A 21395-nucleotide genomic window follows, 5' to 3' on the forward strand; every position below is an offset into this window, starting at 1 on the left:
GAATGCTTTGAATGAAGGTCTATGCCATGATTGTGCTACAATAGCACTAATATTGGTTTTTTTCCAACAACTCCGAGTTTAATTATGTCATACATTTAGTTATGAATCCAGTCTATAGTGACACCTTTTGAATGAACCAATTATTTGATTTTCAACCTTCAAAATTGTTGAGAGCAGAAAGATGAAGGCAAAGCCTCTTTTGAAGACTCATGACAGCATCCATGGACATATTTAAATGAAGACAGGGTGGTTCTGTGACATCTTTTGAACACTACGGACAGCATCCATGGACATATTTAAATGAAGACAGGGTGGTTCTGTGACATCTTTTGAAGACTCATGACAGCATCCATGAACATATTTAAATGAAGACAGGGTGGTTCTGTGACATCTATTGAACACTACGGACAGCATCCATGGACATATTTAAATGAAGACAGGGTGGTTCTGTGACATCTATTGAACACTACGGACAGCATCCATGGACATATTTAAATGAAGACAGGGTGGTTCTGTGACATCTATTGAAACCTGCGGAGAGCATCCATGGACATATTTAAATGAAGACAGGGTGGTTCTGTGATATCTATTGAACACTACGGACAGCATCCATGAACATATTTAAATGAAGACAGGATGGTTCTGTGACATCTATTGAAACCTGCGGAGAGCATCCATGAACATATTTAACTGAAGACAGGGTGGTTCTGTGACATCTATTGAAACCTGCGGAGAGCATCCATGAACATATTTAAATGAAGACAGGGTGGTTCTGTGACATCTATTGAACACTACGGAGAGCATCCATGAACATATTTAAATGAAGACAGGGTGGTTCTGTGTCATCCACTCAGACAAGGAGAAGCAGAGTAGAGTGATGGCTCACTGAAGGATTAGAATTGAGAATTTAGAATTAAGAACATCAAGAAAGTTTGTGCAAGAGGTTTGAGAGAGGAAGGGATTATATATAGACCTTTGCATTGGGATTAGAACTAATATATAGTTCTATCTATATTTGAGTAGCTAATAATGATATGCCGTCACCATTACGAGAGTGGGTAGGTGAATCATTTTAAGTGCTTTAGTCTAAATATATCTAAAAAAGTGAAAACTTTGAGTGAGTAAAGTATTCTTGGAGGATAGATGGACATTTACGGGAGTTCATCGCCGACCTCTATCAATTTGCAATTTTAGAAAATAGTTTCAGGTCACTATGACCCAAGGACAATGGGAAGGGATAATCAAATGACGCTCAAATGGACCTGAGGCAATAAGTGCCAGTTTTAAATCACAGACAAATAATGCCGCTGAAACAGGCTAGTCTCCCCTCTCTGTGTCCACTGGACGGACACACACACACACACACACACACACACACACGCTGAAACAGGCTAGTTTCCCCTCGTGTCCACTGGACGGACACACACACACACACACACACACACACACACACACACACACACACACACATGCTGAAACAGGCTAGTCTCCCCTCTCTGTGTCCACTGGACAGGCTGTGGGTGTGTGTGTGTGTGTGTGTGTGTGTGTGCGTAGTCTCCCCTCTCTGTGTCCACTGGACAGTACCAGTCAGTTCCAGTCAGTCGCACCCCTGCCGAGCAGACAGGCCGACCCTCCGGGACACACCATTCCTCCGGAAAGATCTTTGGGAACCTTTGAAGTCTCTAGGGGAATGTGTGTGTGTGTGTGTGTGTGTGTGTGTGTGTGTGTGTGTGTGTGTGTGTGTGTGTGTGTGTTGGGGTAATTTACGACGGGTTAAGATCACAGGATATGTCCTGGTCTATCCTACACAAACACTTGTCATTCAGACAGGTGTGGAAATCGCACCAACCCAGCAGCAGAGAGGGAGGTAATACAAAATAAATCCTTGATGAGTGGTTTAATAAAGTTTAAAATAAGCAAGTTAATAAAGCACCGACATGGCAGAAAGAGGAAATTAAGTGAGTGGGAAGTCAACTGGGACCACAACACACAGCCTTACAATTCCCAATCAAAACTATGACACCCGCTAGATAGCTTAATCTCCTAGGCAACAGTATGCTGCTATTGCAGAGGAGGAAAATCCACTTGCTTTGGAAAGTGGTCACACCTTTTTTACTATACTGCATACTCTAAATCGGCTGTCTTTCGTTCTCAAGAAAATACTTTGAAATGCTCCTGCAGGGTCTACCCCGCTTCACAGGATAGATTCTCCCCAATGATGACCTCAACTCAAACATGAACTGTATATGATTTGGCTTCACACACCAACAACACTAAACTAGTCTTGTGTCGGCCTCGACTTAACATTACCTCACTATTTTGGCCTCCAAACGAGTGGCATTTTAGGTACAGCAATTAGCGGCTCAGTTGATTGGAGTGTTTTCACAACATACCTGACACACACACACACACACACACACACACACACACACACACACACACACACACACACACACACACACACACACACACACACACACACACACACACACAGAGTGTTTGCAGGCCCAGGTGCTCTAAAGCAGCTGGTTTTCTAAATCTAAGGTGCCACTTCACACCTTGCTTCTGTTTCTATGGTTACTACATCTGAGCTTGTACCAGAAGATGTCTAAATATTGCTGACAATCTGATATTCTGTCTGGTTGTAACAGTGGCAAGTAGAAAGACAGAATCCTACTGTCCTCAGCAGGATAAGTACAAAACAAATCATTTTTTGTATTTGAAAGAAATGTATACTTGTTTATTCTTTGAGTTAGTTAAGCTTTTAAGATACACCAGAGAATCATTCAAATACAAATGCATGTAAAAAAAAATCTGAAGAGACACAGAGAGAGAGAGAGAGAGAGAGAGAGAGAGAGAGAGAGAGAGAGAGAGAGAGAGAGAGATTGCAAGTGGGAACATATCAGATATAACTGAAAAAAAATATTATCTAACAGTCTGATCCTCTCTTTCTTTCTGTTGTTTAGTTTTAACATATTTAAATGCTAGTTTGTTAGACTCAAGACTAGCTGTTTCTTACTGCACAAGTAGACTAATTATGATCTCATAATTAACAGCACATCAATTTGTAGTGATAACATCAGAATACACTTACCATAAGAGAACAGTGGATTTATAGCAAGGATAACTAGCAGAGGAACCGATACACAATGGACCAGGTTCAGCATTTTCACTCACTCCAGATGCTGTCAATGATGACTTTGAACACAGATCGTCCGCATGACATTGGCTCCAAACCCGGCTTTTATACCAAGCTTGTCAGGTTCATTTTGTCACTCGCGTGACGTCAGAGCAATGACAAAACCAGCCAGCTGAATCGCCTTCCAAAAACACCGAAGGCAATAGACCGAAGAAGATGAAGAAGAAGAGGAGGACTTAGAGAAAACTCGTCAGTCATTTATATTTCGTCAAAACTGTGCCAGACTCCCTCGGCAATGTCCCGCGTCCGTTCTAGGACTAATTCGCCCCTGCATCTCCATTTGGCTGTGGGGTGGGGGGGAAACGTCTCGCTGCAACTGAATCCTTAACAGTTTGCCGACAACAATCTTCTGTATTTTGGTCTGAGGACACGTGTACCCGGTACAGCTGGCACTGCCAAGCTCCAACTTGCAACCAAACGCTTCTCTGAATGTGCATTTTTGTTCCGCCCACAACCACACAGCGTGCCGTCAGTTTTCACTAATTTGTGGGCGACAGTGCAGTGTTAAATTATACAACAAAAGTAGACTATGCAGTGTCAGTTTACACACCAAAAACTAAAACACTGTTAAAACACGCTACTCATAGTATTGCCCCATGTCCTATAACCTACTTTTTACAGGCCGCCGCACAAAAAGTTTCCAACAATTCCAAGCTGATCTCGCAAGATTGGCCGGTGTGTATTAACTCCTTGATAACGGACATAAATCTCTCTGTCGGCTCTTCTGGGTTTTCTCCCGCTTAACCTCGCCAGGAGAGACCACAGACGGCATGACAACAGGTGAGTAAGTGTCGGCACCTGCCCTCCGGTTCTTGCTGGCCGATAATGGATGCTTGGTTGGCACAGTAGCGCTGTTGACTGTCTGCAGATCAGGAAGGCAGTGGTTAAGTCTGGCCGGAGGATAAGCAGGAACACCCTGGGCAGACTTGGGCAAAGAATCAGATACCCTGCTTTTTTTTTTGCCAACATGCAGTGTTATAACAGTTTATTAGTTCAGTCCCTTAATTATGCTGAGTCCACAAATACCTAATTAGAATCTGGTGCAGTCTACTGCAGTAAACAGTCGATTTGGAAGAGCATTAGACACTTTCTATTCATTACCGTCTGATTAAGTTTCCAGACAGGTGCTTAACATGCATTTTTTTGAGGATATTTTCCTATTTTTCCATAGGGTGTATGGACATGACATTGTCCTCTGTGGAAATTAACTCCATGGCTCATTAGCAGCAGATGCTATCTTCACACTTCTGTACACACACAGACAGACAGACACACACACACACACACCCTCAACACTCCACCCACAGTGTGCCACGCTGCATGGGCAAAACTGTCCAGTGGCACAGCCTCGCTAGTGTTTTGGTGCCCACCGACTGTGGCTACACCATTTGATTGATGGTGTCACTAATATGCTTTTGAATGCCTATGTAGCTATATTTTAATTATCACATGAGAGATGGAGTGTGAGTGTGAGTGTGCGTGTGCGTGTGCTTATGGGTGTTTGTGTGTGTGTGTGTGTGTGTGTGTCTGTGTGTGTGTGTGTCTGTGTGTGTGTGTGTGTGAGTGTGTGTGAGTGTGTGTGTGTGTGTGTGTGTGTGTGTGTGTGTGTGTGTGTGTGTGTGTGTGTGTGCGTGTGCGTGTGCGTGTGCGTGTGCGTGTGCGTGTGCGTGTGCGTGTGCTTATGGGTGTGTGTGTGTGTGTCTGTGTGTGTGTGTCTGTGTGTGTGTGTGTGTGTGTGTGTGTGTGTGTGTGTGTGTGTGTATGCGTGTCTGTCTGTCTATGTGAGTACATCACTATGTGCAAGCACTACTTGTGTGAAGGGGATTCTATTGTTAGTCAATGAATGGTACTACTGCCACCAGCTCACTCATACTGCACCATGGGTCCTGCCTCTTGTGCACAAAAGCAGTGTTTACAGTGTGTGTGTGTGTGTGTGTGTGTGTGTGTGTGTGTGCTCGTGTGTGTGTGTGTGTGTGTGTTTTCTGGCTGGCTGCTTTATGTGGGGCGCCCCCTTACAATATCCAGAGAAGAAAATCTACTGAATCATGTTAAACATAATTTAATTATATAATGTGAAATCATTATGAAATTAAAAAAAATGCCCTCAGACACTTGAAGATTTCAGAATGGGGGTCTGTGAGCGCTTACTCTTGCAATGTGCCTGGAAGTTGTGTCAGCATTCACAATCTTGTTAATATATAAACTTGTAAACGGGTAGTTGTGTCAGCATTCACAAACGTGTTCACTCATACATTTGTAAACGGGTATTTGTGTCAACATTCAGAAACTTGTTCTTTCATAACTTCGTAAAACTGGTAGTTGTGTCAGCATTCACAAACTTGTTGGTAAACTCTGCCTGGGGGAATTACCCAGAGTTCATAGCGTTGTGGCATGATTATCAGGAGTGATTGGCATTTCCCTTATGGTCGACTCTCCTTTCCTTCTTTTCTCACGTCCTAGCCCCTCCCACTGAAGGAAACGAGGAAGGAATGCAACGAGGACGCATGGAGGAATCAAGGATCGACACACATGAGAAATTGGAGGAATCAAGAGCGGACACCTAGGGGAACGCTGAGGAATCAAGGATCGACACACATGAGAAATTGGAGGAATCAAGAGCGGACACCTAGGGGAACGCTGAGGAATCAAGGATCGACACACATGAGAAATTGGAGGAATCAAGAGCGGACACCTAGGGGAACGCTGAGGAATCAAGGATCGACACCCATGAGAACGGTAACACAAACACCCATGAGAACGGTAACATGATAAGTCGAAACATTTAGTCCCCTTCCTATTTATAACATTTACAGCCCTTGCAACCTTTCGTAATCAGTGAATTACCAGGTGATGTCAATTAAGTCTGTCAGTGGTATGGGGTCAGGCTTTAAGGGGAGCAATGTGATTGGTTATTTCTCAACTTTTGGCAATCAGGTGACCTGAGGCTGCTCTTTAATTGGTTGCTTCAGATTTTCCACTGGGCAGAGCACTCTGAACCCCAGACACTCCCACTTTTATTAGCAGTGAATTGAAATAGTTTTCATGTGTTTTGATCAATTTTGGACAATTATCGACTCTTCGTCTTTTTGGTTCACATACATTATGAACAATGGATGCGTGACAATCACTCCTTCTCATCAGTGTGCTTGAAGGTACTTTTAGCGACTACAAGTTGATGAACGTAGTTGGCTAGTTGGATGCATAGTGAGTTAGCCCTTTGTTGTTTTCCCTGTTTGCCAGTTCAAAGTCTCAGCCTCGAAGCGTCGTGGACAATGGCGGGGATACAAGACCTGAAACATCTTTCTGAAAAAAGCAAATTAAGCTGCAGATGGGTCATTCTACGAGACGGATGCCTTTTCCACTTTGTAATTTTCAATTTTTTTTCCAAGGAAAAACTGTTTTTAAGACACTTCCATTATGAAAGATCACAGTTGATCTGTGTGGGTACACCTTGGCACTACAGTAGTTTGGTTGGTTTCCTCTCTCTTTTAATCTGTGTTGCCCAAACCTTTCCCTAAGGATGTCTCAGTTGATGGGTTTGCTTAATTGACTAATTAAGCACCCAAATAAGTTTCACCGAATCTGTTACCTGCTTGTCTTTACCAATTCAGCTGGGGGTTCACTTACTTTTGAAATGGACTAATTCCATGTTTCATGTAGTTTTTTGGCTACTCAAACAATTCCCTCCAAACAAGTACGTGCAAATGATAAACATAAATCTGACATTTCATCTATGGAAAATAGGTGATGAAAAAATATTAAAAATCATGGTAAAACAACAGAAAACTCTTAGTGCTCAAGGGGTTCACATACTTTCAAGTGGCACTGTATATGATCACGCACCGGCTCCCGATGACATTTTCACTCTCCCAATCAATGCCTTCTTTCTCCACCTCTCTCTCCACTGGCACTGGGGCATTTGGGGCTTTTGGGGCAGGCTTGTGAAAGCTGAAATGCAGACAGTTTAGCTGCTTTTCGGTGGAGCACATGCAGCTCACCTCTCGATAGAGGACCTCACCTGGAATGACTGTCACCACTTGGTGACACTTCATTATAGATGTGTGTGTGTGTGTGTGTGTGTGTGTGTGTGTGTGTGTGTGTGGATATCTGTTTGTGTGTGTGTGTGTGAAAGCTGAAATGCAGACAGTTTAGCTGCTTTTCGGTGGAGCACATGCAGCTCACCTCTCGATAGAGGACCTCACCTGGAATGACTGTCACCACTTGGTGACACTTCATTATAGATGGCACTAGGGGAATCTGATCTTGCATCTGCTGCACTGCATGATCCACAGCTTCCGCCGAAATAAAGAACAACTTAATGCTTGTGGCTGTGTGTGTGTGTGTGTGTGTGTGTGTGTGTGTGTGTCCGTCGTTCTCATCAGGAGCCCCCCTGCCATGACTGGCTTCAAAAAAAGTTCCACGTACCACCTTTCAGGCCTCTTCTTGCAAGCTCAGTGCTGAAAAGGTAGAGACACACACACCACACACACACACAAACACACACACACTCACTCACTCAGTGCTGAAAAGGTAGACACACACACACACACACACACACACAAACACACACACACACACTCTCACTCAGTGCTGATAGGTAGAGACACGCACACACACACACACACACACACACACACACACACACACACACACACTCACTCAGTGCTGAAAAGGTAGAGATTCCCTTTCTGTTTATATTGTGTGCATGGCCCATCACTTAGAAAGTGAAGGACAGACACCAGTGGGTAATTTATGTATTTATTTTATTGTATTAATATAGTTAGTTTCTAATATGTAGGCACTCTGAGATTCTTTTGAATGAAAAGTGCGTTAAAAATAAAATGAATTATTATTATTATTATTATTATTAGTTTGCACATAATCCAGCACTGGAGCCGTGTGCTCCCATATAGCCGGGCGACCCTTTTGTTTGGAGGGTGACACGGACCAGAAGGGCAGGACCTCTTTGTGTCCACCTAGATAAAGCACACCAGTGTGTAGCGTGGCCTGATTTTGGTGAGGCGCCAAAGCGAACAGACTGGATCTCTGAGCTGTATTATTTAATATCTAGACAATACTACTGTGTGTGTGTGTGTGTGTGTGTGTGTGTGTGTGTGTGTGTGTGTGTGTGTGTGTGTGGATGTGATGTGATGTGATCTGGTGTTGTATTATTTAATATTTAGACAATACTATGGGCAGATATTTTGGGACAAGTTTAGCTTTGCTGAACAACTATACTAGGTGAAGACAACAGGATTGGCATTAGAAGGCACAACAAATCGTGACAAAGAGTGACAATATCAGCACACCCTGTCCAGAATAATAGACTGGGTGAAATAATGTGGAGCCATTGTGTTGAAAGACTTTTCTCAGGAAAACAATGCTCCGTGGTGCAACAATGTAATGAGCTGTCTGCTATATCTTGTGTATGTGTATGTGTGTGTCTTTGTGATTGTGTGTGTGTATGTGTGTTTGTTTGTTTGTTTGTTTGTGTGTGTGTGTGTGTGTGTTTGTGTTTGTTTGTATGGTGTGTGCTGTTAAGATTCGCCAAGCGCTCCAAACCTATGATTACTGACAGTGACAAACATATCTGTTTGAAACACGACCTCTGCGGTCACATGGCAAACATGTTGTGTACCCCCAGGGAAAGGGGAGCTGGTCTGAAACATTCTGAGATCTGGACCCTGCGATGACCCTCCACTAAGTGAGAAGACTAAGCCAGTGATCTGGACTCTGCGCTGTCCACTGAGACTGGTGAAAAGATTAAGCCTGTGGATGTGTGTGTGGACGTGCGTGTGTGTGTGTGCGTGTGTGTGTGTATGTGCGTGTGCATGCGCGTGTGTCTGTGAGATCTGGACCCTGCGCTGTTGACTGAGACTGTGTGTGTGTGTGTGTGTGTGTGTGTGTGTGTGTGTGTGTGTGTGTGTGTGTGTGGATGTGAGTGATCTGGACCCTGCGCTGTCCTCTGAGACTGAGCCAGGTCTAGAGGTATGTGCATGGGTATTATTAGAACGGTCAGTCCCTCTTGAACCGCATTAATTGTCTCTTTAAAGGGTCACCCCCCATCCCCCCCCCCGCCCACCCGCCCCTGCCCCCGCGTTGCCTTATCCACAGCGGGCTCCTTTGAGTGTGTGTGTGTGTGTGTGTGTGTGTGTGTGTGTGTGTGTGTGTGTGTGTGTGTGTGTGTGTGTGTGTGTGTGTGTGCTGCCCCTGCACAGACTCATCCCATGGAGAGGACAGGTTTATCAAGCAGGTATTCTGGACGCTGGCCAAGGTACTCTGGGTGGCATCTCTCAAAAGTGTTGGTGTGTGTGGATGTCTGTACATGTGCGTGTACTGTATGTGTGTATGGATGTGTGTGTGTGTGTGTGTGTGTGTGTGTATGTATGTGTGTGTGCATGTCTGAAATGCAACTTACGTCACCAGAGTTGATTCAGTAACAAGAAAACTGAGCCAAGCTCAAGTTCCTGGTAACAAAGCGTTGGTGTCTTCATTAAGATAGCATTTGGCTAAGGTTGAACTCACAGGCGTGAGTGCTTTCTGTCATCTCATCTCATGGAGCTTATCAGAGCTCTCTGAGCCAATCATATGCCACAGCTGTCTGTCACCGGGGAAAAGGTTGACAGATATTAGAAGTAGAACACCTTGGCATCTGCCAGTGAAGGCTGGCCTCAAAATCATCCATGGAAATGGTCTACACCAGGGGTCTCAAACTCAGGCCCGCAGGCCAATTCAAGCCCCCCAAGCGATTTTATCCGGCCCGCAAGGTTCTATTGATTTAAAACCAAATTAAAAAGTTCCATTGATTTAAAACAAAAAAATATGGCCCCCCAATGACCAGACTGGCGGTCATCGGCCCCCGGGTAATTTGAGTTTGAGACCCCTGGTCTACACAGTCACAGGGTGACTATTTACACACGGACGGGGAGCACTCCCCTATTCACCCAAAGGAATCCCTGTTTTTCTGGATGTTTGGTAGCATGATTTGGCATCGTATCCAGGCATCAAGGACAAAAGGCAGAGATCCGTTTGTGGAAATTTCGAATCTTGTGAAAGCCATTCAGTTTGCTGAGAAGATTTCAGTGTTAGTCAGCGCATATCTTGAGGATATTCAGTCCTGCTTTAACTCTAGTAACTACACCACATCCTGCTATGCTGCTATTATAAGTTCAACTTTAGCCAAACGTTATCTTAATGAAGACACCGACGCTTTGTTACCAGGAACAATAGCTTGGCTCACACACATACAGACATCCACACACACACCTGGCAGCATTTGGAGGTTGGTATCATGGTTGGCTTTCACCATGGCAATGGAGGTCATTATAAGGGCAGTGAGTGGTGATAAGCTGCAGCATGGCACCCGTTACTTCCCATCTGAGCTTATATGCAGTGGTGAAGTCCAGGGTATACGCAGGTATACGGAGTATACCCACTTATTTTTCAGTCAGCATTGCGTATACCCACTTCTGAAAACAGGGCGTTTATCCTGTGCTGTATAGGCTGCTTAAAAAATTAAGAGTAAACCCACTTCTCCAGGGACCACTACACCACTGCTTATTATGGATGTCACGACGACACTGGCAACAACTGCTTAATGTACACATCGGCTGTTAGCCAAGTTAAATGACAGTCTGAAGAATGGTACAGGTGGTCAAGTGCCACATTGATAAAAGACCCATCGATAAGTGCTTATTGTATGATAAACTGAAATTGCGGTGGTTGCAGTTTTGCCTTTTGCCATGCGTGAGATGGCCTTTGGTGTTTGAACTTGCTAGAGATAGACGTGAATAAGGCAGTTAGAAAAAGGCTTGGGGTTCCACGTTGTTTAAGTACTGTATCTTTGTATGTAAACAGACTTTTAGAGTTACCATTGACCAGCTCAGTGGAGGTGTTCAAATGTGCTTAGACCAGCCTGGAGATAACTCTGTCACAGTCTTAGGATCCAGGAGTCAAGAACAGTGCTCCAATGGTAAAAACAGTCTAAGGATCCAGTACATTTTTACATTTACACTACATTTAGTCATTTAGCAGACGCTTTTATCCAAAGCGACATACAGGGATGTATACACATTTACATTTACACTGATGGCACACTGCACATAAGGAGCAATTAGGGGTTCAGTGTGTTGCTCAAGGACGCTTCAACAGGGACTCGAACTAGTAACCTTCTGATTACTAAACGACTTCTCTACCTCCTGTACCACTGTCGCCCCAGTCTTCAGGAACACTGCTCCATGATGGTAAAATCAGTCTAAGGATCCATATTCAGGAACACTGCTCCATGATGGTAAAATCAGGCAAGAAATGGAATCCACAAGTAGCGGTTCAACATGCACAAGGCACCATACAGCATAGGGGTGTAATTGGGCAGGTACAGAGTTTAAGAGCAGGGTTTGGGCAGGAATAAGTGGCAGTTGGAAGGCACGGGGTAAGGCTACATTGCCGGAGAGGAGGCAGATGGTATCTAGCTTTGCTCGTGAGCAAGAAGACAAAGCTAGATTAGCAGCAGCGACTTCTCAGTCGAAGCAAGGGCAATGGATGAACTGGCGTGGTGTTGGGACTAGGAAGTTAAGCTGGAGAGAACCTTGGGCTATGGATGGTAACCGCATTAAAATCATAGTTGGAGCCATTTTGTATGTCCTCCTTACTCTGCAGAACCTCAGTCTGTGGGTGGGTGAAGAAAAGTTGTGTATGGGTGGGTGTTTGCTCACTAAAATATATATAAAATATTAATATCCATATTCTGTCTGGGTGTGAAACTAGCCAGACCCAGGGCCGCCACGCGTGAAGACAGAATCAGGTTTTGAAATCAATTGCATTTTTGTTTGAGAATAAACGAGTTGTGGTCAACTCTTTGCCGGTTAATGACAGGAACAGTAATATTTCTATTGTGTGAGAGTGGGCAGAAAAGTGAACACCAGGCTGACAGTACTGTCAAATGGATTGATGATTGGCCATTGTTGGTTGATGTCGAAGACGACTAGAAACTTCTACAGTGTATTGTGTTTGCTGTGAGGCCAGACATGGTGTTGTATTCTGAGTGTGAGCACATTGTTTACTTCATTGAGTTAACGATTCCTTTTCGAAGTTGTGATTGAGGAAGCCTTTGAAAGGAAAAAGCTAAAGTATAGGGAACTGCTAGTGTAAGTGTGGGAACTAGGTTAGCAAGCACACAAGACCAGTGTGTCAAGGGCTGCTGAAAAAGTGAGCCAGTGGTTGTGGCTGAGACACTCGCAGACTACTTGGGGTCGTGAATGAATCTGAACTAACACTGAGATATGTGAAATCATGTCGAGGTGTAACAGTTGTTGTCTCTGGTAGTGTCTTAACCCGTCATGAAAACGGAGGGGGGTGGGTCTGGGACGTCAGACACCGTCTGGTGGTGTCGTGTGCCTAAATCAGCGAAACACTGATGTAGGTAGGTGCTTGCTTGAATGCTCCAGTGGCCGCTGTGGGAAGCACAAGGAATTTAACAATTATTATGAATAAATAAGATGTCCTGAGTATATCTTTAAAGAAAAATCAGCTGCTATTTTCATTAGGCCCTGTAAAAGGAAATGCTCAGTTTCGGTGATGACGAGGAGGATATCCCCAAAACAGCTGCCAAGCTGACGAATGAGTGCACATAGATTATTGATCATAAGGTGAAACCTGGTGTCTTAGTCACAGTGCTTCTTCCTGTTGACACTAGCCAAAGTACAAAGTTCGTTACGGATGTCCATCCCACTCCCATCGTACTTTATGATCCCCACTCGCCTTCCTCGCGCCTGAAGCAGCAACATCACCATGAGGCAGCTGGGGACATTTCTGGTCATTTTTTCTGCCTTTTATTCCATCCAGGCACAATCAGGTAAGTGAATATAAACATACCTTTCTATTTTTAGGGGGTCTTCAGATACATTCATAAAGTTGTTTTAGAATTTAGGTTTATACCTTGGCATGAGGGACACATACAGATAACAAGCAATTTGTAGTCAACGGCACTGACTACAAGTACCATTTATTTGGTAAATGCAATGAAATATATTCTGAGAGGATGTGTTGATAGATCTGTCCATTGACGTAGATCTTATTAGCCACTGTACAGCTGAACACTTGTTAGCAGAGAGTGGAAACGCAGAAGGATTTAGGTTAGCCCTGTGGAAGTTTATAGAAATTGAAATTAAATAAAAATGTATTTCAAATGAAACTCCAGATTTGTCACCATATCTCTTGTGTTGTATGGATTTCAACTTTGAATGAAACATTGCTGTTCCTTTGGGAACAAAGGTTATGGTTTGAACGTTTATGATCCGTGTGTCATTTGGGCGTGGAAGTGAGTATAACGGCTCGCTTGAAGGACTAGTGCTAGGCATGGGTGTGTTCCGGCCTGCCTTTCCAGAGAATCGATTTAGATGAAACCAAATGGCTTCAGTTCAAAGTATCTGATTGCAAGTTGTTGTTCAATGAAGACTTTTGCTATATGAAGGATCCAAACCTTGACCTAAGGTCATTATGTATACAAAGACATTGTCTGCAGGATTCACCAGTGCAAGAGCAAACTTGATAGGCATCTGGAAACGTTTCATGTGCTACAAACATATAAGTGCTTATGGGCTCTTCAGCAAAGATCTCTGCTCTCAGTCAACCTAGCCTGTTCAAATACCCTACAGTGCTAGACCCAGGGCAGTCAAAATGCCAAATGCAGAATAGCATATTGTGATTCAGTGAGGTTTTTTTTCTTTTGTTTTGTTGTCTTTTATTTTTACTTTCACTCAAGGGTCATCAGAATCCATCTTCCCTGTTGCCCCATCCAATCAGAATCCATCTTCCCTGTTGCCCCATCCAATCAGTGAGATTGACCAAAACAAGTGTATTTTTTGTGTCTCGCGCCAACAGCAAGAAGGTTGGCAACCCTGAATGCAAGGTCATCGAGTGACCCGTCACCTCAAATTAGCATTAAAATAATAACGATAACATTTATTATTGTCATTACGGTTGTTGTTGTAATAACATTAGATGGCTCAGCACCTTCTTCCCCCATTACTTTTACTGTCCGAGCTTCGGCTTCTGACGTGAGGATGCAGTGTGCAGTGTGCACTGGTCTGGCTCTGTCCAGTGGAGTCACAGGTGGTCCAGCTAGGCTAGGCACCGCTGGATTTGTATAGGAAAAAAGACACCACAAATTGAGGTGCATCTATAAACCTTTTTCACTACCAAAGTCAAACATTAATCGACCTCTTTGTGACATTCCCATATGATAACTGTCCAGCATGCAGTACTATTCACATAAATTAGGCCACCGCCTGCATCTTGGACTTCGCCAAGTTCACCAAATCACCTCAGGTTGTTGGCCACCCTCACTGTCCAAGAAACCAACAAACTCATGAAGCTTCTGCGTAGGAGGCTGACTCTCACCCGACAGTCATAAATGACGTGTTTTATTGCAGCCATAAAAAGGTGTAGGCAGCCTCATAGACTTAGTTAGTTAAACATTAGCAAAAGGAAGAAGTGTGCGCTCCAAACTAAAGGGTACTAAGAGAGCACAGGCTTCCTGATTTTATCCCCGCAATACAAGTAGTTCATCATTTCGTCAGGTAGCCTGGTTCTCTCTCGCTAGATCAGCAGTGATGGGGGCAGAATGGCTTTTCGTTAGCTTTGGTAGGATTTGTTTTGCTTTGTTTTGTTTGTGCAAGTACATCAGACGTCTTCCAAGACCCTCTGCTGATGCAAATCAGTGTTTAATCCAGACTACTGTCATACCCGCAGTAGGGGTGGAACGAGGGTGTATTTCACCAAGTACAACAGTTCACATTAGAGTCAGTGTGATAGCCAGACTACTGACACATGCAGTGAGAGTGGAACGAGGTGTACTTCACATTAGTGTCAGTGAGGTCAAGTATACACCATTGAATTAGTAATAAATAAACAAGCTGTGATTTGTCAGAAATATTTTATCTATTTAAAAATAATTTAGTGACTTAATAGAATAATAGGTCTTTTTTTACCCCCTTTTTAAGCTGGAGGCCTTCTTGAATTCTGTTCACTGGCACCAGATGAGGGACCAACTAGTGACGTTTTCATGATCTACCTCCACTACGATGACGCCCAAGACAAGTGCCTTCCTTTTAAGTACTTTGGATCCGGCGGTAATGAGAATCGCTTTATGGCTGAAATGGACTGCATGAGAAACTGCTCAGCTAAAGGCCTTACAATTTACCCTGTCGTGGGTAAGTGTTCATCCTAGGGGTACCACTGAAGAAAAAAAAAAGACAACTTTTGGATCATAAACGTACAAAGTGACACATTAGATGAATAGTCATATTGTCCATGAAGTGTCAGTTACAACACACAAGAGATAATTCAATCATGTGTTTGTGGGGGATTAGGACGTAAGACTTAGGACGTTTGTTTTTTCCTTTTTTTTATTATCAAGACAATCTTACCTTTTCAGTGCCAAGGCTTTGGGCCATACAGACTGCGAAAGAAAGGACAATTTCCTGAGTATTTTCTGCCACCTAGTGGTTGAGTAGCGCTATATACATCATAACAGTATCAGGGATGGTGGATTTTAAAAGGAAGACGACAGTATTTGTTTTGTTATTTTACCAATCTAACTCTCTCACTCCTACACAGAGACGCAGAGGTGTCACTTACCGAAGGTCTCAGGAGAATGCATGGGTAACTACGTGCGTTACCATTATGACTCGGTCCATCATAAATGTAAGAAGTTTCTCTGGACCGGCTGCGTTGGCAACGGCAACCGCTTCCTTGACCCTCAGAGCTGCAATAGCACATGCTATGGAGAAAACGGTAAGCAGGTGTGAACCATGTAAATGAAAGTTATTAAACAGGAAAACATTCACATTCTCTTTGATTGTATTATTTGAACTCCAAAATGTACCTCTTACCGGGGGTCTCACCAAGACAGTGGTACAGGAGGTAGAGAAGTCGTTTAGTAATCAGAAGGTTGCTAGTTCGATTCCCTGTCGAAGCGTCCTTGAGCAAGACACTGAAGCCCTAATTGCTCCTGATGTGCAATGTGCCATCAGTGTAAAAAAAAATAAATAAATGTGCATACATCTTTGTAAGTCGCTTTGGATAAATGAAAATGTAAATGTAAGACAGAAGTCCACGTGAGCCTGGCATGAATGCACACAGTGGGGTCTTTCGCTGGCGGATACTAACTCTGCTTGTTTGCATGGCCTGTCTGTCCTGTCACTATGCTGTACAGATGATGGAGAGGAGCCGGAGGAGGAAGAACCGGACACCCCAGTTGGTGAGGCTTGATCACTTCCCTTAAAAATATAGCAATCATTTATATTGCGGGATTTTTGTTATTTGTTGACTTATAGAAATATATAAAGTTTTTCATTGTTTCTATTTGTTCCTGTGTTCTAAGCACTGATTTTGGGAGTGGTCTTTGGACTCATTGGAGCTGCCCTTCTGGTTGGTGTTATTGTTATGGCAGTGAAAAGCAAGTGAGTATTATCCTGCATGTTGTTGTTGTTGTTGTTGTTATGGCAGTGAAGACAAAGGGATTATTATCCTTCTGGTGTCTTCTTCCTTTCACACAGAACTGATTTGCTGTCTTGATGTCTTGAATCTATGATGTACATTTTCAGATCATAACATAGAAGTAATCACTATTGATTAAAGCAAGTAAGATGACGTTTTGATGGACAGATGACATTTTGATGGACTGCCTTGGAACTAATATGCCTTAACCCAACTCGTCATAAATGAATATATACAGTATATACAAACACAAATATATACAAATTAATGAATGTGTCTGTGTGACACTTGACCAATATTTTGCAGACCTAGTGGCAAAAAGACTAAGAAATCCCCGCAAGGAACAGACACTTCAGCACCTCTTCAAGAACCAGGAATCGAGATGTCATAGTAAAGCAATGCTCATTTCCCATTGGCCAACCTCTGGATGCTCACTTTCCATTGGTCAACATCTGGATGCTCATTTCCCACTGGCCAACATCTGGATATGGGCGAATGAGGGGGATGGTAGTCTTTTTACTTACAGTCTTGACAGAAAAGGTGAAACTCAGAAAATGTACATGGCTTTTATAATATCCACATGTGAGTGATTGAATGAATTGTGAATCTTCGTTGAAACTAATAATAAAGAACAGTAGGATGGGTAGACCAGAGAGGAGAGAGGAGAGAGGAGAGAGGAGAGAGGAAAGAGGAGAGAGGAAAGAGGAGAGAGGAAAGAGGAAAGAGGAAAGAGGAAAGAGGAAAGAGGAGAGAGGATATCTCCCAATCACTGGTATAAACTGCCGCTGCCTAAAGAACAGAGATCAACACTCCCAGTACTAAACCTGTCCATGGAGGATGATTCTTGGTCCTTTGGCTCCATTATAGACCTCCCATGAAGAGTCTTAGAAATGTGCTAAGGATTAGAATCAATCTTGCAAGCTCCTTAACATAAAATAGCTAATTACACAAGTGATCAATTGGGCCTTGTCCATCTCTAAAAGTGATGTTTTACACGCAACAACATCTCCTTTGTTAAGGTTAGTCTGGTTTAATTTAGTTTGTTTGATTTTGTGACTGACTTCTTTTTTTATGGAACAGTTGTAAAGCCCTTTACACAACTAAATTAACATTTTCTGTGTTCACTATTTCTCAAGTACAAGGAGAAATGTGTTTTTGTTTTTATTACATTTCATTTACCATTTATACAAACAGAAATGACAGCAATCTTTTACTGTGACAGGGGGGAACTGACTTGTTTTTTTATTAAATGAAATGAAACGACTCAAGAAACATCATGACCAGCTCTGTTGGGCATACTGGATTGGGTATGTGAACATGTAATAAAGAGTGTTTCTTTAAACTTGCCTCATTCTTTCCAAATAATAAAGGACACAATATCACCTCAAGAGGGCTCACCATTATGTGACCAATATGGTATGTCTTTTAATCTTTGTTATCCGTTTGCATCCACCAAACCGACTCTTAAGGTTACATACAAGGTACTTTGCACTGATAGTTCACACATGAGAATTTAGCTTTACCAATTTCTTTGTTTTCAGTTTTGGCTGCCAACACAGGTACCTTCAGGTACATTTACTATTATGGATGAATACTAAATAGCCCAGGGATCCGTTCGTCGTAAGAGCTGAAGCTAAGTTAATCAATTGTCCTATTAGGACTGGATATATCGGCTCGTCAAGTTCTACTGTGTGTCGTGAATGCTGTGAGGCCAGGCATGGTGTTGCATTGTTTACTTCATTGAGTTAACGATTCCTTTTTCGAAGATTTGATTGAGGAAGCCTTTGGAAGGAAGAGGCTAAAGTATGGAGAACTGCTAGTGTAAGTGTGGGAGCGAGGTTGGCAAGCACACACAAGACCAGTGTGCCAAAGGCTGCTGAAAAAGTGAGCCAGTGGTTGTGGCTGAGACACTTGCACACTACTTGGGGTCGTGAATGAATCTGAACTAACACTGAGATCATGTCGAGGTGTAACAGTTGTTGTCTCTGGTAGTGGTGTGTGTCTTAACCCGTCATGAATACGGAGGGGGATGGGTCTGGGACGTTGGATATCACTTGGTGGGGTTGTGGGCCAAAATCTGATGAGGGAGGGTGCCTGCTTGGAAGCCCCAGTGGCTGCTGTGGGAAGCACAAGGAATTTAATAATTATTATTAATAATAAATACGTTTTCCTGTGTATATCTTTAAAAAATCAGCTCCTATTTTCATCTAGCCCTCCAAAAGGAAATGCTTAAGTTTCGGTGATGACAAAGGATATCCCCAAAACAGCTGCCAAGCTGACGAATGAGTGCACATACTGTAGATTATAGATCATAAGGTGAAACCTGGTCTTAGTCACTTCCTGTTGACACTAGCCAAAGTACAACGTTAGTTGCGGATGACCATCCCACTCCCATCGCCTGAAGCACGACCTCACCATGAGGCAGCTGGGGACATTTCTGGTCATTTTTTCGGCCTTTTATTCCATCCAGGCACAGTCAGGTAAGTGCATTTAGACCTTAAACCTTTCTTTTTGTAGAGGATCTTCAGATACATTCATGAAGTTGTTTAAGCATTTAGGTTTATACCTGGGCATGAGTTACACATACACATAACAAGCGTTTTCTAGTCAACAGTACCGCCTACAAGTACCATTTCTTTGGTAAATGCGATGAAATGGATGAGAGGATGTGTTGATGTATCTGTCTATTGACGTAGATTTGATTAGCCACTATACAGCCAAACAGTTGTTAGCAGGGAGTGGAAATGCTGGAGGATTTAGGTTAGCCCTGTGGAAGTTTAAAGAAATTGAAATTAAATTAAACTTATTTCAAAAGAATTTCCAGATGTGTCACCATATCTCTTGTGTTGTATGGATTTCAACTTTAAATGAAACATTGCTGTTCCTTTCGGATCAAAGGTTAAGTTTTGAAGATTTATGATCTGTGTGTCATTTGGGCGTGGAAGTGAGTATAACGGCTCGCTTGACAGACTAGTGCTAGGCACAGGTGTGTCACGTCCGTCCTGCCTTTCCAGAGAATGGATTTAGATGAAACCAAATGGCTTCAGTTCGGTCTATTCTATTTGATTGCAAGTTGTTGTTCAATGAAAACCTTTCCTTTATAAGTGAAAGCATCTACACTGCTGCTGCAGCAGCCACTGTATACATGTATTTCTAAAACACTGTGTCATCCAAACCTTGGCCTAAGGCCATGATGTATACAATAACATTGTCACCAGGATTCACCACCGCAAGAGCAAACTTGATAGGCATCTGGAAACGTTTCATGTGCTACAAACATATAAGTGCTTATGGGCTCTTCAGCAAAGATCTCTGCTCTCAGTCAACCTAGCCTGTTCAAATACCCTAAAGTGCTAGACCAATATCAGCCAAAATGCCAAATGCAGAATTAGCATATTTATTTAATTTTTACTTTCACTCAAGGGTCATTACAATCAATAATATGTCTTTTGTTTTTTACCCCTTTCTCCCTCAAGGCCTTCCTGAATTCTGTTCACTGGCACCAGATGAGGGACAAAATACTGATGGAAGTTTCGTGTTGAACCTCCACTACGATGCCGCCCAAGACAAGTGCCTTCCATTTAAGTACTTTGGATCCGGCGGTAATGGGAACCGCTTTATGTCTGAAAAGGACTGCATGAGAAACTGCTCAGCTAACGCCATCAATGTTTACCCTGTGTTGGGTAAGTCTGCATTCTAGGGGTACCACTGGAGAATAAAAGACAACTTGGGGATCATAAACCTCCAAAGTAGCACAGTACTATGGAAAACCTCAATGGTGTCCAGGCACTTAGAAAGGTGAAAGCTAGTGAGGAAGGTCAGCGCATTCCTGCCAAGGACACGATGTCTCTGAGATTGAAATGCTGCATCAAGGTCCCATCCACACCCTAGCCCAAGGATAATAGTCATATTGTCCCTGTAGTGGCAACTACAGCACACAAGAGATCATTCAACCAGAGACTGTGTCTGTGGGCAATTCAGATAATTTGGTTTATCAAGACAATCTCAGCTTTTCCGCAGTTCCAAGGCTTTGAGCCGAAAAGACTGAGACAGGAAGGTCAATTTCCTGAGTATTTTCTGCCACCTAGTGGTTGAGCAGCGCTATGCATCATAACAGTATCAGGGACGGTGGATTTTAAAAGGAAGATGACAGCTCAAGCAAACAGTGCTTGTATCATTTTACCAATCTAACCCTCTCTCCCCTTCACAGAGCGGGATGCTTGTCTCTTCCCGAAGGCCTCAGGAGAATGCCAGCGTAACTACCTGCGTTACTATTATGACTCGGTCCATCATAAATGTAAGAAGTTCCTTTGGAGCGGCTGCGTTGGCAACGGCAACCGCTTCCTTGACCTTGAGGCCTGCGACAGCACATGTCGTGGAACCACAGGTAAGCAGGTGTGAACCTGGAAGAAGTGTGTGCTCCAAACTAAAGGGGACTAAGAGAGCACAGGCTTCCTGATATACACCATTTTGTTAGTGTTAAATAAACAAGTTGTGATTTGTTGTCAATATTTCCTCTATTTAGAAAATAATTTCCTGACTGAATAGAATAACCTGTCTTTTTTTACCCCCTTTTTACCTCAAGGCTTTCCTGAATTCTGTTCACTGGCACCAGATGAGGGACAAAACACTGATGGAAGTTTCATGATCTACCTCCACTATGATGGCGCCCAAGACAAGTGCCTTCCATTTAAGT

At 43.1% G+C, this 21395-nt stretch overlaps 3 protein-coding genes across 5 annotated transcripts in view; 2 read left to right on the forward strand and 1 right to left on the reverse strand.

Annotated features, from left to right (window-relative positions):
- ca12 (carbonic anhydrase XII) overlaps positions 1 to 3516 on the reverse strand; it is a 33671-nt gene extending 30155 nt beyond the window's left edge. The window contains exon 1 of one of the 2 annotated variants that reach the window (XM_080847415.1): positions 3095 to 3516. In XM_080847415.1, coding sequence (XP_080703541.1) covers positions 3095 to 3167 — 73 coding nt within the window. In that variant the 5' untranslated portion in view covers positions 3168 to 3516. The remainder of the gene's footprint in view (positions 1 to 3094) is intronic. The other variant, XM_080847414.1, reaches the window with a different exon arrangement.
- Positions 3517 to 3722: 206 nt separating this feature from the next.
- Positions 3723 to 18035, forward strand: LOC308372265 (inter-alpha-trypsin inhibitor-like). Of its 2 annotated transcripts, XM_080847416.1 has the most exons (8): positions 3723 to 3979; positions 5660 to 5935; positions 6440 to 7664; positions 15202 to 15411; positions 15818 to 15994; positions 16416 to 16460; positions 16584 to 16662; positions 17006 to 18035. In XM_080847416.1, exons 4-8 carry the CDS (start codon positions 15264 to 15266, stop codon positions 17088 to 17090), a joined length of 534 nt encoding a protein of 177 aa, XP_080703542.1. In that variant the 5' UTR covers positions 3723 to 3979; positions 5660 to 5935; positions 6440 to 7664; positions 15202 to 15263; the 3' UTR covers positions 17091 to 18035. The 2 variants fall into 2 exon arrangements, with proteins under 2 accessions (XP_080703542.1, XP_080703543.1); XM_080847417.1 differs by lacking the exon at positions 6440 to 7664.
- A 1080-nt stretch (positions 18036 to 19115) lies between these two features.
- LOC308372439 (kunitz-type serine protease inhibitor bitisilin-3-like) lies at positions 19116 to 21100 on the forward strand (the record flags this gene model as incomplete). The annotated part of the gene is made up of 3 exons (XM_080847593.1): positions 19116 to 19179; positions 20176 to 20382; positions 20910 to 21100. 3 exons carry the CDS (start codon positions 19116 to 19118, stop codon positions 21098 to 21100), a joined length of 462 nt encoding a protein of 153 aa, XP_080703719.1.
- Positions 21101 to 21395: the final 295 nt, after the last annotated feature.

This window comes from Sprattus sprattus, assembly GCF_963457725.1.
Source record: "Sprattus sprattus genome assembly, chromosome: 11".
NCBI classification, from domain to species: domain Eukaryota; kingdom Metazoa; phylum Chordata; class Actinopteri; order Clupeiformes; family Clupeidae; genus Sprattus; species Sprattus sprattus.